This window comes from Aethalodelphis obliquidens, unplaced genomic scaffold (assembly GCF_003676395.1).
Source record: "Aethalodelphis obliquidens isolate GAN/ISIS:26980383/991018 unplaced genomic scaffold, ASM367639v1 scaffold57, whole genome shotgun sequence".
NCBI classification, from domain to species: Eukaryota; Metazoa; Chordata; class Mammalia; order Artiodactyla; family Delphinidae; genus Aethalodelphis; species Aethalodelphis obliquidens.
The window spans coordinates 7,628,672-7,647,003 of NW_020838001.1; the positions used below are offsets into that span (position 1 = coordinate 7,628,672).

The 18,332-nt window shown below is 39.2% G+C and overlaps 1 protein-coding gene across 1 annotated transcript in view; it reads right to left on the reverse strand.

Moving 5' to 3' along the window:
* The window catches only part of DOK5 (docking protein 5), a 141,559-nt gene that overhangs the window by 50,553 nt on the left and 72,674 nt on the right, over positions 1-18,332 (reverse strand). Inside the window, exon 2 of the mRNA XM_027086951.1 lies at positions 14,516-14,623. Coding sequence (XP_026942752.1) covers positions 14,516-14,623 — 108 coding nt within the window. The remainder of the gene's footprint in view (positions 1-14,515; positions 14,624-18,332) is intronic.

The window sequence follows — 18,332 nt, forward strand, 5'->3', positions numbered from 1 at the left end:
TCTATAGATGTATGTTATTTCTAGCAGTACACTCCATAGGGTGTGCTCCTTAAAACATACTATAAGTAAATGAATGAATAAGTGACTGGCTGAATAAATGAGCAAATGAATAAAACTAAAGTTGCAAACAGTTTTGGAAACAATTAAAAGTTATTTCTGCAAGTTGTAAATCATATCTTGAGAGAGGAAAAAAAAAGAAATGCAAATCTTAATTCCTAAGGAAAAATAAAGTACTTGTCAACTCAAAAGAAGACACTCTGAACTAAACTCATCTTTCCTACTTAGACCTTAAAATGCTGAAGAAACTCAGCTTTTCAAAAACCACTTGCTTTTATGTGGGTACACCTGGCACCATGGTTTGCATCCCAAGCTACCGCTCTAGTGAAATTCTGCTTGGGACAAGCAAGGAATCCAAATATCAGGTCCTGGGGATCAAGCACATACAGTAAAAGACAGAAATCTCAAGACCACAGTCCAGTGAATCTTGACACATGTACACACCTGGGCAGCCACCAATGTTTTGATTGACATACAAAACATTTCAGTTAATATCACCACTTCCTGGGTCAGAACTGACCATAGATAAAACCACTACCGTTACCTCCATCACCACTGGTTAGTTATGCCTTTTAGAAAACTTTATATAAATGGAATCGTATCATATGTATTTTTCTGTGTTTGGTTTCTTTCACCCAATATCATGTCTATGAGATTCATCCATCTCGGTGATACTTTGGCATCTTATGAATAAGCTGTTACCCAACCACCTTTCAGAGAGTTGTCTTAGCATCCACTGAAGACTCATCTGCATCAAAATACTATTCTTTTTAATCCAACTGGTTTGTCAACCTAAGTCCATATATCTGTGAGTGCCAGAGTCAAGATAAATATTGACCAAGGATGCTTTTACTGTTCCCACCTGCATACTGCTTTTTATTAAAGTAATCTGGAAACACAGGTCATGAATATTACTAGAATCACTATGATTACTCATTTATTTCAAAAATGTGGACTACTGCATTTAATCAGGTGAGCAAGTTTACGTAGAATTTACTGCACGTTTAGTTGATAGAGGTGCCCACCATACACCCTTTATGCATTTGGACAGCCTCATCCTCAGTTTTTAATTTACATTTGTCAGTAGGTGAGCTGGTGTACACAACTGGGTAGCTTACTCAAGAAGGAACCAAGCCATTTGGGACCTGACCCCATCATCAGTCTCTTTACAGGCATTCCAGAAGGACAGCCAGCTAGCTGTTATCACAACTGCAAGTTCTAACTGTAGTTACTTCGAATCTGAAGAAAATTATGCACAGGTGAATATGGTGGTCCATTGAGGTTACACTTCTAGAGCCTGTTGAGAAGGGATGCTGGCGATTCTTTGTTTCTCAAAGCTTTTGGTGGCATTTGCAGAGCACCTTATGGGGGACTTCCAATCATCCCCTTGCACTGAAGCCTCCTCCCTTCAACAGAGACTCCAGGCAGATGGAGAAGGCGGTCCAACTCACCTTTCCTGCGCCAATGCAGAAAATGACAGAAGGCTACCTTGTTGGTGGTGTGCTTTTCTGGCTCTAGCGTGTGATTACATTGGATGGCACTGCCTGAAAATCAGTCTGAACAAACTTTGATTCACTCTTCTCAAGATAGAGCCCGACCACGTGTATTCCTCCCACACACTCTGTGCTCCTCTAAGAGAAATGGATCTCTTTCCAATAGCTGGAGGAAATAAAAAGCTGCACACTGAAGTCTCCACCTAGCTCCCACTTACCTACTGGACAGTTCTTTGGGACGTTCAGAATGTTCCTCCAAATACTTCTCTGCACACACAACCTATTGTGACGCTAGAGGTCATTATATTGAAGAGACACAACTCTAGTGAAACAAAGGCAGTGCACAATTTACTGTTTTCCTTATCTTAAAAGCCCAACTGAAATCCCTCTCATTTCTGTGGTCTTTTCAGTCCCGCCAAGCAAGAACACTTGGGCTTGCTCTTCCTTTGCCCGGAGACACTCTTCCTCTATAGGAAGAGGCCTCACTCCTGCCTTCTTCAGCGACTCACACAACATCTTCTCCTGATGACTGTATTTAAAATTGTAGGGGCTTCCCTGGTGGCGCAGTGGTTAAGAATCTTCCTGCCAATGCAGGGGACACGGGTTCGAGCCCTGGTCCGGGAAGATCCCACATGCTGCGGAGCAACTAAGCCCGAGCGCCACAACTACTGAGCCCGCGTGCCACAACTACCAAAGCTCGCACGCCTAGAGCCCATGCTCCGCAACAAGAGAAGCCACTGCAATGAGAAGCCTGCACGCAGCAACGAAGACCCAACACAACGAAAAATAAATTAATTAATTTTATTTTAATTTAATTTTAAAATAAATAAAATTGCAACACTCTCATTCCACATGCCTGTCCCTTTTCCCTGCTTTCATTTCCTCCTTAGCATGTATCAGTCATGCCGACACACTATATATTATACTTTTCCTTTATGCTGGAGTCGAAGCAGGGAGTCCCCTGCTTTGTTCTCTGCTGGATCTTCAGTGACCCTCAACACGCACACGTTAAAGGAAAGCCCCGCTTCCCAATCACCATCCCCATCGTAAAGACAAGGAGACTGAGGCGCGATGATGTTGTTACCCTGCCAGGGGCTGGACAATTCCTGACCAGTGACAGAGGCAGGATTTGACTCCAAGCAGGCAGACTCTGAATTACGTGCCAGATCTTGGGTTCTAAGCCCTTCCTATGGATTATGTTATTGGACTTTTCACATCCTTTCTCACTATGATATTATTCCCATGGTACACAGAAGAGTGTCGAGGTCTACAAAGGTGAATTTGCTCACTCAGCAGGCAAACAGCAGAGCTGCGATTCAAACACAGATGATCCAACGACTCTTTACTAAACCGCTAACTGCCACCAAATGAACATACAGCAACGAATCAGAGAGGCCATCATTCCTGAGTCAGGCCTGGTTATTCCTAAGGTGGGTCGTGAAGGATGACGGGAAGTTTATGAGGCAGAGAAAGGAAAGATGAATTTCCAGACCAAACAGAGCCTACACATGCACAATCGCGAAATTGCAGTTTGGTACATAAAAACCTGGGGAAGAGCGGCGGCGAGGCGGGCAGCAGTGGGCAACAGACAAAGCGTGAAGCGGGAGCCGCTGCACTGGGGCTACATCCGAACAGGCCCCGTGTGATGCCGTCAGGAGTTCACTGTGACTCATGAAGTCTGCAGAGCATACACTAAGAGGTTTAAAGCAAACAAATGGAAGGTAACATCTACGCAGTAGAAAGATTCTTCTACAGGCCAGTGGTTCTCAGTCTGGTGGAGATCTTGCACCTCCCTCCTTCCCAGGGGAAAAGATTTCACAAAGTCCAGAGATATTTTTGGTTGCCCAAACCGGGAGGTGCTACTGGCATCTAGTGGGTAGAGGCCAGAGATGCTGCTATACATCCTACAGTGAACAGGACTGCCCCACAGCCATAATGTTAACTAACAGCGCAGTGGGTGAAAACCCCATTACAGTAAAAGTAGAGAATGAACAAGGCCGATGAGAGTTCTATGCACACAGAGTTGATGAGAATGGCGCCCTCTGGAGCTGAGCGGTGGACAGCTGGCTTGGCCATACATGGTGGACTTAACCATGGGGAAGGAAGGGAACATCATGACCAGAGGACAGAAATGAGGTCCAGAAAGGCCAGGAGGCAACCAGGTAATAGTTATGACTTTAGCGTAGGTTAGAGCGGGAGGAATGGGAAAACAGGGAGAGATTTAAGAACTACTTAATTACCATGCATTTCTTGTTTTCTAGTTTTCTGAGTATCAAAAATCCAAAGTACTATGACTCCTTCAAAGAAAAGAAATATCCAACACTCTCCTAAATTTCTGATAAGTCTTTAAGTATGCCGTGCAATTAGGAATTCCAAAAGAAGGACTGCCAAATCAATTTGTCTGTTTAAAGCCATATTCCAGATGCCTTATTCGTCATAAATGATAGTAGTCATTGAAATAAATGTTTAACAGCCAGCGATTAACAAAGTGGCCATACTTTAAAAGTTTAGTTTGCTACTGATATAGTTTTGCATTAACAACTTGGAGAACAATTACAAATTACACAGTTCAATTTTCTAAATGGATTATTTTGTAACTAGACAGAGAAACGGCTGACATTTTTTCTGGTGTTTCAAGGGAAGATTAATACAATCGGATTTTTAAAAGTACATTCCCTTGAGGAACTGGTATATTCCTGTCAGAATTATGCAAGTCGTCAGCATTGCGTGGGAATATTAAGTATGTTTCTGGTGTGCTGCAAAGTCAAAAGCCATTTAGGAAAACAAGGATTTGATTTCCAATTTTTCCCCTTCTTTTGCTGATGATAATTTACAGATAATGATTTATTTATGTTTACAGAGTGAAATGGAGACCGCTACCTAAAAGGCAATTTTTCCGCCTTGCTTTTGTAGGCTGTATCCTAATTATTTTTCCCCTTGTGGGACTGAATGAATTAAGTGAGCAATTCACTTTGTATATGCAAATTGTGAAGCTCTGCAGAAGCTTCAAATTATTTCATTCTAAAATAAATAAATAAAGCCATTATCCTACGGAAAATGAAGAGGCATAAATCCCTTTAACTTTTGTAGGTTGCCTTTGAAAATAAAAGTCAGGTAAAAGCAATCCATTTCTGGGTCCGTAATGTTTTCTCAAGTACAGGATTAATAAAATAATCCATTACATTATTATTATTGTTATTACATTATTATTATCTGTTGAAATTTTCAGAGCACTCTGAAAAGCTCTAATAAACATTTCCATTAAAATGTTGCAAGACTTCTTATAATGTGTTCCAAACTTTTTCATATTGTGTTTCCTAAAAAAAGTACCAGTGGGGGCTTCCCTGGTGGCACAGTGGTTGAGAGTCCGCCTGCCGATGCAGGGGACACGGGTTCGTGCCCCGGTCCGGGAAGATCCCACATGCCGCGGAGCGGCTGGGCCCGTGAGCCATGGCCGCTGAGCCTGCACGTCCGGCGCCTGTGCTCCGCAACAGGAGAGGCCACAACAGTGAGAGGCCCACGTACCACACACACACAAAAAAGTACCAATGGTTTTAATGCAGTGCCAGTAAGCAGGGACAAATGAGGAGAGACATCCCGAGTTCTAATCAAAAGTTGTCAGCATAAAACATTTCTATCCACAAGTCTCCCCTCAGGACCTGGAACACAGCAGTTTAAGCAAACATTTTATAAAAGATTTCTTAAGAAAGAACCAGTCTAGACAGTTACATCCCAGCCCCCATAGAGATGGTTTCATTCTTTCCAAAAATATCTATATGCCCTTGGTCACTTAAAATAAATTGGACTAGCGCCTGTCTGAGGTACAGATTTGGACTGTCTTTCCTGAAGAGTGGAGCTTTATTTGTTCACATGAAATAATTTAAATAATCTGTTCATTGTGTCTTCCTTAAAAATAAAAAGCCACACACACACCAAAGTGTACTTACACTGAAAAGTCTGCATCTGAAATTTACAGAGAGAATGGAGTCTGGGGTGAAGGGCACTTCCCTAAGCTGTCCGTGGGTGTGGGATTTTGGATAATCTATCTGGAGACAACTTGGCAGTAGCTACAAAAATGTTAAAGGTACAGGATATTAGCTGACCATCTCACATCTAAGACTTTCGCCTCCAAAAAGATTAGCATGAGCATATAAAGACAGATGCACAAGGTTTTCACCACAATAGAATTTATATTAGTAAAAAATTATAAACCTTTTTGCCCATCAATTTGGGTATTTTTAAACAGATTGTGGTGTATCAATATTAAAGAGTAGTCTGGAGCTGTTAAACTAATGAGGTGCAGACACTACTTATTGACTTAGAATGATAGTCAAAGCATGAGAGAAAGGGTGTAATTAATGTGACCATTTATTTTATCTCATAAACCAGAATATTTTGAATGTGAAAGAAGTTGTTTCTAAAAGTTATATAAACACTACAGGATTATCAAAACATCCTAGGGAAATCTGTATTTATGGTCTCCTTAAACACAATATGCATAGTATGTAATGAATTACTCTATTTTTGCTTTAAAAATGTGATCTATATACGTGCGAGAATATGCTTCTATTTGTGTAGAGAGTGAAAAGAGTTTGAGGGATGCACATCAGTCTATTAGTATTTTTTTTTCTGAAGACAGGGACTAGGGGCAAAGGTAGGATTATTTTCTTTCATTTTACTTCATACACTTCAGAATTGTTTACATTTGTTACAAGGAAGATGCAGGATATTTATAATTTTTAAAAATGAGTGACAAGAAAAAAAGAATTCTGCAAAAAAGTGTAAAATGAGGTAAGGGGATCTCTATCCTTTGTCAACACAACTTCTTGTGCAGTAACTTCTTGGTCAACAATATCCTGTAGTTTCTCACACACCCAAAAACCATTTGACTAATTTTTTTACCAACTTGAGAAAACCCACCCTTTTCCTTTTGACATCATTTACAGAGAGCTTCTGTCTGTTCTTGGATTATAGTCAAGTGTTTCCACATAAACACAAATGTGAAATCACATAGATCAAGTTCTAGAGATACAGGCTTTTAAGAAATTCATGTAAGAAATACATAAGAATGGGGAGGGAAAAGCATTTATACATTCAATGAACTTTGTAGCTAAGTTTGTTTTTTTCTTATTCTTATTTTCCTATGTGCATATGTGTGTTTCTTGAGATAACTAAGACAAACAAACTAATAGACCAGTGACAGACTAAACAGATTACATTTTCATAAACCCTCAAAAACCTGAGTTTCTTTCCAAAATGCAAGGAAAGCTAATCATTTCAAATGATTAGTCTAATAATTGTGGGGTAGGAAAAAAACAATTTAAACTGGATGATTGTTTTATCAGATTATAGGCCAAAAATGACTGGTTTACACACAAGTATTTAATTCAAAAGGGCTTTAAATTTAATCCAAATTAAATGAAATAATCACATATAAACTTGGCAAAACATGTACAGGATATGGAGGTTGAACATTACAAAATGCTGATGAAAGAAGTTTTTAAAATCCAAATAAATGGAGTGACCATGTTTATGAACTGAAAGACTTGACACAGAAGAGATGTCAGTTCTCCCACAATTTGATCTATAGGCTTAATATAATTATTTTCAAAATTCTAACATGGGTTTTCTGTAAGCACAGACAAGCTTCATTTAAAATTTTATGGAAAGGCACTAAAATAGCTAAAACAACCTTTAGAAAAAGAATAAGTGGAAGCAATCATTCTACCCAGTGTTAAAGATTAGTATATATTTACAGTAATCAAGAGAATATGATACACATCTCAATGAGAAAGAAAAGAGAACCCAGATATAGACTTCTGCTAATATGCCCAAATGATTTTTGATAAATGTGCAAAAGTAATTCAGTGGGAAAAAATAAATATTTTTCTTTTTAAAACAAATTGTATGGGAATAATTGGGCAACCTTAGGTAAAAAGAATGAAACTCAACCTACATCTCACACCTTATACAAAAATTAAACTCAAAATGAATCATGAACTTAAATATATAACTTAAAACTATAAAATTTTAGAAAAAGAAAATGTTCAGGATCCAGGGCTAGGCAAAGAGTTTTTAGACTTGACAGCAAAAGCATAATCCATAAAAGTACAAGTTCAAATACTGGACCTCGTTAGAATTAAAACTTCTGTTCTGCAAAAGATCCTGTTAAGAGGACAAAAGATAAGCTATGGAAAAGAAAATATTTGCAACCACATACCTGACAGAAGAGTAGCACCTAGACTACATAAAAAATCACCAAAACTCAATGGTTAAAAAAAAATCTATTAAAAATTGGTAAAAATGTATGGAGAGATATTTCATAGAAAAAGATCTATACAGATGGCAATTAAGTGCATGAAATTATGTTCAACATCATTAGCCATTAGAGAATACAAATTAAAACCACAATGAGGTATCACTATCAGAATGACTAAAATAAAAATAGTGATACCACCAAATGCTGGTGAAGATGCAGAGACACTGGATCAGTCATTCATTGCTGGTAGGAATGTAAATTCCACAGCCACTCTGTTAAGACAGGTTAGCAATTTCTTATAAAAATAAACATGCAGCCACAATATGATCCAGTAGTTGCACTCTTGGGAGTTAATCCAAGAAAGATAAAAACTTTATCCATAATAATAAAAAATTAGAAACAACTAGTTCTTCAGTGGATGAATGTAAATAAACTGTGGTACTCCATACTATGGAACATTGCTTAACAATAAACAGGGACAGAATATTGAAACACACAACACAACAACTTGGATGACTCTCAAGGGGATTACATGGCTCACAGCAGCACTATTGAAAATAGCCAAGACATGGAAGGAACTCAAGTGCCCATCAACAGACAACTGGATTAAGAAGATGGGGTGTGCATGTGTACACACACACACACACACACACACACACACACACACACACACACAGTGGAATATTGCACAGCCATAAAAAAGAATGAAATACTGCCATATGCAGCAACATGGATGAACCTAGAGAATATTATGCTTAGTGAAATAAGTCAGAGAAAGACAAATACGGTATGATATCACTTATATGTGGAATCTAAAAAAAAATACAAATGAATTTTTATGCAACATAGAAACAGACTCACAGATACAGAAAAGAAACTTGTGGTGACCAAAGGAGAGAGGAGAGAGGGGAGAGGGGGAGAGGGGAGGGACAAATTAGGGGTACGGGATTAACAGATACAAACTACTACATATAAAGTAGATAAGCAAGAAGGATATAGCACAGGGAATTACACCCATTATCTTGTAATAACCTATAATGGAGTAGAATCTGCAAAAATGCTCAATCGCTTTTTAGATTCCACATATAAGTGATATCATATTTGTCTTTATCTGACTTACTTCACTCAGTATGACAGTCTCTAGGTCCATCCATGTCACTGCAAATGACATTATTTCATTCTTTCTTATGGCTAAGTAATATTCCATTGTATATATGTGCCACATCTTCTTTATCCATTCCTCCATCGATGGAGGTTTAGATTACTTCTATGTCCTGGCTATTGTAAACAGTGCTGCAATGAACATTGTGGTGCATGTATCTTTTCGAATTATGGTTTTCTCCAGATATATGCCCAAGAGTGGGATTGCTGGATCTCATATGGTAGCTTTATTTTTAGTTTCTTAAGGAACCTCCATACTGTTCTCCATAGTGGCTGTATCAGTTTACATTCCCACCAAGAGTGCAAGAGGGTTCCCTTTTCTCCACACCCTCTCTAGCATTTATTATCTGTAGATTTTTTGATGTGGCCATTCTGACCTGTTTGAGGTGATACCTTATTGTAGTTTTGATTTGCATTTCTCTAATAATTAGTGATGTTGAGCATCTTTTCATGCGCTTTCTGCCCACCTGTATGTCTTCTTTGGAGGAATGTCTATTAAGATCTTCTGCCCATGTTTTGATCGGGTTGTTTGTTTTTTTGATATTGAGCTGCATGAGATGTTTGTATATTTTGGAGATTAATCCCTTGTCAGTCGCTTTGTTTGCAAATATTTTCTCGCATTCTGTGGACTGTCTTTTCGGTTTTTTTATGGTTTCCTTTGCTGTGCAAAAGCTTTTAAGTTTAATTAGGTCCCATTTGTTTATTTTTGTTTTTATCTTCATTACTCTAGGAGGTGGATCAAAAAAGATATTGCTGGGCTTCCCTGGTGGCGCAGTGGTTGAGAGTCCGCTTGCCGATGAAGGGGACACGGGTTCGTGCCCTGGTGCGGGAAGATCCCACATGCCGCGGAGCGGCTGGGTCCGTGAGCCATGGCCGCTAAGTCTGCGCGTCCGGAGCCTGTGCTCCGCAACGGGAGAGGCCGCAGCAGTGAGAGGCCCGCGTACCGCAAAAAAAAAAAAAAAGATATTGCTGTGCTTAATGTCAGAGAGTGTTCTGCCTATATTTTCTTTTTTTTTTTTTCTGCCTATATTTTCGTCTAAGAGTTTTATAGGGGGAAAGGGGGCGGCAAGGATAAATTGGGAGACTGGGACTGACATATATACACTACTATATATAAAATAGATAACTAATAAGGACCTACAGTACAGCACAGGGAACTCTACTCAATACTCTGTAATGGCCTACATGGGAAAAGAATCTAAAAAGAGTGGATATATGGTACATGTATAAGTGAATCACTTTGCTGTACATCTGAAACTAACACAACATTGTAAATCAACTATACTCCAATAAAAATTAATTGAAAAAAAAACGGAATCACTAGGCTGTACACCTGAAACTAACATAATATGTGTATATCCACTTTACTTAAATAAATAAAGTGAGGTTAGCTGAAAAAGGAAAAAAGAGAGAGAAAGAAAAGAAAAAAAGGGAAAAGAGAAAGTAGGTTTACCGAGCCCAGGGTCAGCATACTTCCCACCACACTAACTGCCTTGGTCTCAAAAACAACAGACAATCGTCTCTCCACTTAGATTTCTTCCCAGTTGTTATTCACCTCAAAAAAGTAAAAGTGGGCACAGAAATTCTCAACCCCCCTTCTGCTTGGTGTAAGCAACTTTGATTTGCTGAGTGAAAACAATAAACTTGTGTTTCACAAGAAGGTCAGGAAGTCGCTGGAATCCTTTGTCTCAAACTTAGACAGTGATGTATGTCAATTATCTCTCAATAAAACTGGAAAGAAATCAATGAAAAATAAAGTCACTGGAGTCTTAATATCGTTGCAATTACAGTTAATCAAATTCACAGCCGTCTCTGACAGCTGTGGGTGCTTGAGGGGTGCTTCGCAGAAGAAGACATGAAAAATGAATGGTTCTGTATGTGCGTTATTCATATATTTATTTTCCAATTTTTTATGAGAGCACCTTTAGCTCCCTTGTCAGTGAGGAAAGCACCAAGTTTTAAAATTCTACAGACAATTTCTTGCTTGAAAAACTTCTAAAATGAATCACATACATAAAGCTGGCATGTTTTCCATAATAATATCTTTAAAAGTGAAACAAAAGAAGCTCTATATTCCCATAAATGCTACAGACGTCCTACAGGAGAGATATGGGTGTATATGCCACATCCTCTATGTGTTGATCAAACAGCATAATATACAGTTCTTCAATTCTTTTGGAAATTGCTTTATTTGTGTTCAAATGAACTCTGAAATCTGTTCACGGTGTGCTACTTATCACCCTACTATTATCAAGATTCATAAATTACACAGAATTTAGATAAAAAAATGCACATCTCAGAGTTACTCTAGCTTTTCATATATCCCCGAGAGATTAATACTAAACGTATGAGGCCTGAAAGAGTAAGGAGATGAATAGGCTACAGGAACTCATCAAGGGCTTGGAGGCTTAGCGTAGATAATTCTTCCGTTCTAATGCTTTGAGCTTTGGTTAATGACTATTATAGATGAAAGAGAATGTGGCTTATCACATTCCCCAAAGATCTGCATATTAAATTCCAAAGCCAGCAGGTAGAAGTCTGGGAAATAGGGCAAGTTTGTCCTCAATCTCCCCTTACTTGTTTCACATTCAAGGGGAATCTTTTCAATCCACTTTGGTTTTACATTTGAGTCTGTCCTCATAAAACTTCCCAATCCTGGCTTTCTGTGCTCCCATCCCCCCACACCCCATTTCCTCCAAATCAAAATTCCTTTTCCTGGTTTCAGATTTGTCAAGATTTTCTGATAAGCTAAATAAAAGTGTGACACAAAGACATCTACATGTATTCCATGTCCTCTGTCGATTATACCCATAGCTTTTCAATCAATAGTTTAAAAAGTGTCTGCTACGTGTTAGGCCCTGATAAGGAGTAGAAGCAGACTTACGCCCCCACCAAAAAAATCTCTGCCCTTGTGGAGCTTATTTTTGGTGGTATTGTAGTAAAGACAATAAGAAACAACCGAGTAGACATGTATGTAGTGATAAGTGCTAAGGAGAAAAACAAAGGGAGATGGAGAGGGAGGGTGTCCAAGGATTCCATTTTAAATAATGGGGGCAGGCGATGGCCTCACGTAGAGGAGGAATTTGAACAATGACCCGAACAAAGTAAGGACGTGAGCTTTGAGGATATTTGCTGGGAGAGCCAAAGCAAAGGGAAGAGCAAGTTCGAAGGTAGGAATGTGCTTGGCATGTTCTGCGGAGAGTGAGGAGCCCAGGGCACCTGTCGCAGAATAAAGTTGGATTGGGGAAACCATGCAGCTGAAGTTAAACAGGCGACAGGCAGTCACATGAGTGATGTGTAGGCCATTTTAAGGACTTGGCCGAGGGTTCTGAGCTAGAGTTTCAGGATGTGATATAAGTGTTTGGAATAGACTTCAGAGGGCTGGGAATTAGGCAGCCTGGTGGCTTCGACCACAGCAGTAGCAACAGAGGTTGTAAGAAACATTCGGAGTCTCTCTGCATATTGAACACAGAGCCAACACCATCTGCTGATGGATTGGATTTGGGGAGTTCCTATAAAATACTCCTCACCTGTCCTCTTTTTTCTCTTAGGAATATATAGGTCTGTAAGCAAAATACAGCCTATTTATTCTTCTGCATTCAGAAAGGTTGGTATAGGGGATCGTGAAGAATCAGATATTTCTGGAAATATATGCAACTCTACCAAAACAAGGAAGCACTGATCGACATCAGTGGCCACACACAGTGAGCAAAGAGAACGAGTCTGACGGTACCCTAGTCCATTCAGGCTGTTGTAACAAGTCACCACAGGCTGGGTGGCTGAAAAACAACAGAAATTTATTTCTCAGTGTTCTGGAGTCTGGAAAGACCAAGGTAGAGGCACCGGCAGATTCAGTGTCTGGTGAGGACTTGCTTCCTGGTTCATAGATTCTGTGTCCTCAGCTGGCGGAAGGGAGGAGGGAGCTCTCCCGGGTCTCTTTGATAAAAGCACTAATTTCATTCGCAAGGGCTCCACTCTCATGACCAAATCACCTCCCAAAGGTCCCACCTCCACATACCATCACGACTGGGGATTAGGTTTCAACACAGGAATTTGGGTGGTTGGGACACAAGCACACAACCCAGAGCAAATGGAGACTGTAAAGTTATAGACTGGCTGGGATTCTCAAGAGAAGAACTGATGTATAACCACAAGTTCTGGCTGCCTAGGGGTGAAGCCTTTGGATGACCTTGTTAATTATAGGGTGAAGGCAATGAAGAATCAATGATTTTCAACCACAGCGGAAAGTCTAGTCACCAGGATGTGATGGACCTGAGAGGTGGAGGAGAGGAATCAGTGCCAGGTAAGGGAAGGAGAAAGGAAGCAACTCTGTCCTTGTCCTAGAGATAAACCAAACACCCCTGTGGGCACCTTGAGCTCCGTTTTAAGGCAAGACCTCTCAAATTAAAATGAAGCACGTCATTCCTATATCATTGTTCGCCATCTTGTTACAAGAACAGACACTGTGTATGCACGGGTTAAGTGGGACATATTACATCTGGTTCAAAATGACTGGACATCAATAGTTTCAGGTGTCATAGAAATGGAGAGACTGGCTCAAGATTATTTTCAAGGGTTCAAAGTTATGCTCTCCCTGGCTTCCTGGATCACCGCTCCTAAATAATAGATTCGCAACAACTCCTTCCTGGGGACAAAAAAAGTTTTATTTGAATAGTGGTAATATCTGGCATATGGAGGATAAACAGTAGAGGAAATCTAGACTCATACAGAAGTGTACTTGGGTTCTCCTTTGGAGAGAAGGCAGGCTGGAAATGGGGCTGACCTTGGAAGGTAGAACTTTGCTATGAAATAGTGGGGAAATGAAGCACATGGAAGCATGGAAGATGCTACTCTTGACTCCTTTTCCTACTTATCTCAAAAGTCTTGCTCTGTGCTTTTCCTTCCCTTATGTCTATATAGATGCACCTTTAAAGCATAGCATACACTTTATGTCTCTAAGCTAAGAAGGAATACAGCTTGTTCTACTGCTTTTCATTATTGTATAAACCAAGGTGTCAACACAGGCCCTTAGTTTATTAAGATGTTGGAAAGTCACCACTTTTGGAGAATTTGCACAAAAGGGAAGGTTATTCACTTTCCCTCACCTGGCTAAATTTCTGTGCTACTGGATCCACCTCTTCCAGCTTCTTCCCCTCCCTCCTCGCCCCACATTCCAAGCACTGACTGAGGATCTATTCTGTATCAGGCACTGTGACAGACATGATGAGATCCAATCCCGACCCTCCAGGGGCTTCAATGTTGGGAGAAGGGCCTACCACACAATTGAAAATTTACAAAACATGGTGATTTCTACAGTAGAGATTGGAAAAACAACAACAAATAGTAGGACACCAGAAAAGGGACTTCACATCAGTCAGTTATTTTAAACAATGAGCAAGCAGATATTATTTTAGAGATGTTTTGTCCTTGGAAAAAGTATCATTTGTACCTTTGTTAAAAAAGCAAGACAAGTTTTCAGACTCAATGAACTTGAGTTCCTTAGTTATGAACAGATTTCTGGAAAGCTATAACCATCGAGTCTTACCTTATGATAACACCTAAAATATGCAGCACGTTCATCGGAAAATTTCTCCAGTCTTTTTGGACCTTTGCTTGAAGCTTTCTTGAATACTAACCAACATCGTTGATAAATCTGCAAGGAGATACAAAGACAGCACTCAGCATCACTACTGACTCAGATACTACTGGCATTTACATTTAGATAGTTTCTTTTTTGATGTTTTCACCCGTAAGATATTCATAAGCCATAAATGTGATGTTGCTTTGGGAAAATAAAATTTGAAAACCCCAAGCTGTTTCCACAATGGGTGTATTATGTCGTTCAGAAAATCACTGGAATCAAAAGAAAATAAGTATTTGGAGGCAAATTTCTTCATACTTTGACAATAACACCAGTAGACGAAACACTGCAGAAAAACTCCCAGAAATAAAAATCCCAAATCAGCGCAAATAATATAAGCATTTACGGCACACACTCTAATTTCAAATGCCATTATATATGGAAATCATAGGCCTGATATGTGCCAAAGACTTTAAGTCCTAGAGAGAGACAGTCCCTATGTGTCATGTGACATTCCTCATAACTGACGGTCAAGAGTTGGGCCAGACACTAGACTAGCTAATAAATGCTGAAGAACACCAACCAGATTCTCGCTCAGAAAATTCAACCCAGAGACTCAAAGATTATTGCCAGGCTAGGGTGCAGTCCAAGTTAATACTATAAAAAGTTAATACTGTAAATTAAAGGAAAGAGAATTTCTGTTATTTCTTAAATATCCAAAGATATCAGTAAAATCATTAAAATCAATTCTATTGGCTTTCATCTTGCATAGTCACTGAACTTACCAAGGGTCATAGAAACATGGACAAAAGTGGAAAAGCAATGGAGGGAGGGTAGCCTTTTAAACAAACGGTGCTCAAATAACCGAATATCCATAGGGAATAAACAAACTCCTTAACCCAAAACACTCATACAAAACTTAACTGAGGAGGGAGGGAGACGCAAGAGGGAAGAGATATGGGAACATATGTATATGTATAACTGATTCACTTTGTTATAAAGCAGAAACTAACACACCATTGTAAAGCAATTATACCCCAATAAAGATGTTAAAAAAAAATACAGCTATTCGAAAAATTAAAAAAAAAAAAACTTAACTGAAAATGGACTTAAATATTTAAAAAACTATTAAAAGTTTAGGGGGAAAAAAGGAGGAAATGTTTGGGATCATGGTCTGAACAAAGAGTTCTTAGACCTCATACCAAAAGCACAATCCATAAAAGAAAACGTTGCCACATTGTACCTCATCAAAATTTAAAACTTTCGCTATGTGAAAAACTCTGCTAAGAGAATGAAAAGACAAGCTACAGACTGGGAAAAAAATATCTGCAAACCACATATCCGACCAAGGATTAGTATCTAGACTATATAGAGTCCTCATATCTCAATAGTAAAGAACCAAACAATCCAATTACAAAATGGAAAAAAGACAGACATTTCACCAAAGAGAATATACAGATGATCAAGAAGCACATGAGAAAATGTTCAACATCATTAAGGCTTCATGGAAATGTAAATTAAAACCACAGTGAAACATCAGTACACACCTATCAGATTGGCTGAAATAAAAAATAATAATAATGCCACCAAATGTTGACAAGGATGCTGAGAAACTGGATCACATGTTGTAACACATTGCCGGTGGGAATGTAAAATGGTGCAGCTCTGAGACACAGTATGGCAGTTTCTTAAAAAACTAAGCAAGCAACATAGGACTTACAGTTGCACTCTTATGACTCGATGCCAGAGAAATGCAAACTTCCCACACACAAAAAAATGTGAACGTGAATGTTCATAAGCAGCTGGATTTGTAACAGCGCAAAACTGGAAACAACGCATCTGTTCTCCAACGGGTAAATTGTTAAACAATTTGGGGAACATCCATATCATAGAATACCACTCAGCTATAAAAACAATATGAATGCGTCTTCAGAGAATGATGCTGGGTGGGGGAAAAAAGCCAAACCCAAAAGGTTACATACTGTATGAATGCATTAATAGCATTCTTGAAATGACAAAATTATAGAAATGGAAATTAGATTAGTGGTTATCAGGGGTTAGGGGTGTGTGAGAAGGGAGCAGAATGGAAGAGGGGCTGTCTATACAGGTAACATGAGGGATCCTGGCAGTGATGAAACTGTCCTGTATCTTGACTCTATGAATGTCATTATCTTGGTTATAATATTGCATTGTTGTTTCAAAGATGTTACCACTAGGGAAACTGGATAAACGGTATAGGATCTTCGTGTAATAGTTCTTACAACCAAATGTGAGTCTACAATTATCTTAAAACAAAATGCTTATAAATTTTTAACAAAAAATGTAAAAGATCTTAAAAATTACAGCCTAATCTAATAACAGTTACCTAATTCTTTTGCTACCAGACCGAAGTCTAATTAACCACTAGACTACATAACTTTAGAAAGCCAAGTGGCAAGAGCCATTGGTAAGAATTCAAACCCAAAATCCTTTTCAGGGTGGAGAGTCAGCCATGCAAATTAACATTTTCAGGGCTATGGTTGGCAAATAGAAGACTTACCAACATCTCGCTGATGTCTGAATAACAGATGAGATCACCAGCTCCCTTAAAACCTAACCACCAGAGAAAGGACTGTAATTACATCGGGAAAGACCGTCACCCTGATTGTTCAAATAAAGGATGTGGAAATTAGGTCTCTCACTGTCATTCTATTATTGGCAAACCCTTTCTTCTGGACATGGCCCTGAAAATGTGTTAAAGACAGCACGCTAAGGTATGCAAGAAATATGCCTACTATGGGGAAAAAAATATTTTCACCAAAGGGGATATTTTATATTTCCTAAGTATGCCTCAACTTTTAGACCCAATCTTGAATGACAGTATTTCTACTTAAAAAAAAAAAAAAAAAAAAAAATTATTCATTTTCTTCATTTCTTCTGTCTGAAGTCTATCGAACACAAGCTAAAGATTCCTCAATTTCAGCAGGCCTAGTGATGTCCATCTTTGATTCATCCATATTACACTTAGGGGATTTTTGTTTTTCTTTTGTTCTATTAAGTATCAATAGTAAGAGCAAAAGTGCAATGTTATAATCAAATAACTGCAAGAGTACTATTGTATAAATTCACATGCAATATTGCTTATAACTATTGGCTGGAAAGTCACCCCGGAACAGATTAAAATATGTTGGTTCATCAGGAGATAAGGAAAACCCCAAAACTTGGTTTATGAAAAGGGGGTTCAGTGATTCTCCGTGTTGGCCCAGCCTCACTCAAGACAATTGTTAATTATGCAGATTCCTAGAGATTAGCCAAGTCGACTGCATCAGAACCTCTTGGGGTAGGGCCAGATTGGCTCTGTACCTTATTCCCCAGGGATTTTGTTTGTAATATGCAAACCAATGCCATGAATATTCATAAACACTTTCAGACAACCCAGTGCTTCCCACGTGGGACGGACAACAAAGAGCCCTCCAACAAATGCTCCATCCAGGACGAGGGCCTCTGGGCTGTGTGGTTTCCAACAAGCGATGTGCAGTCGCTTTGGACGTGGAGCAGCGTGAGATGCTGTCCTGAGACACGGTGAAGGTGAACGTGAAATCTGCTGAACTACAGTAAGTTCCCCATTTCACCTGCCCTACACTCTCGGTCCCAAGAACAGAAGAGCCACCAAGTATCAGAGAATTAAAAACTTGGCCTCAATATTTCAAAACTGGTTAGAGGAGATGAAACAGGAGGACTCACTGAACATGGGAACATGTGGAGACAAGTTGGAGTAACACTGACATGGTTAAAAGGGCCA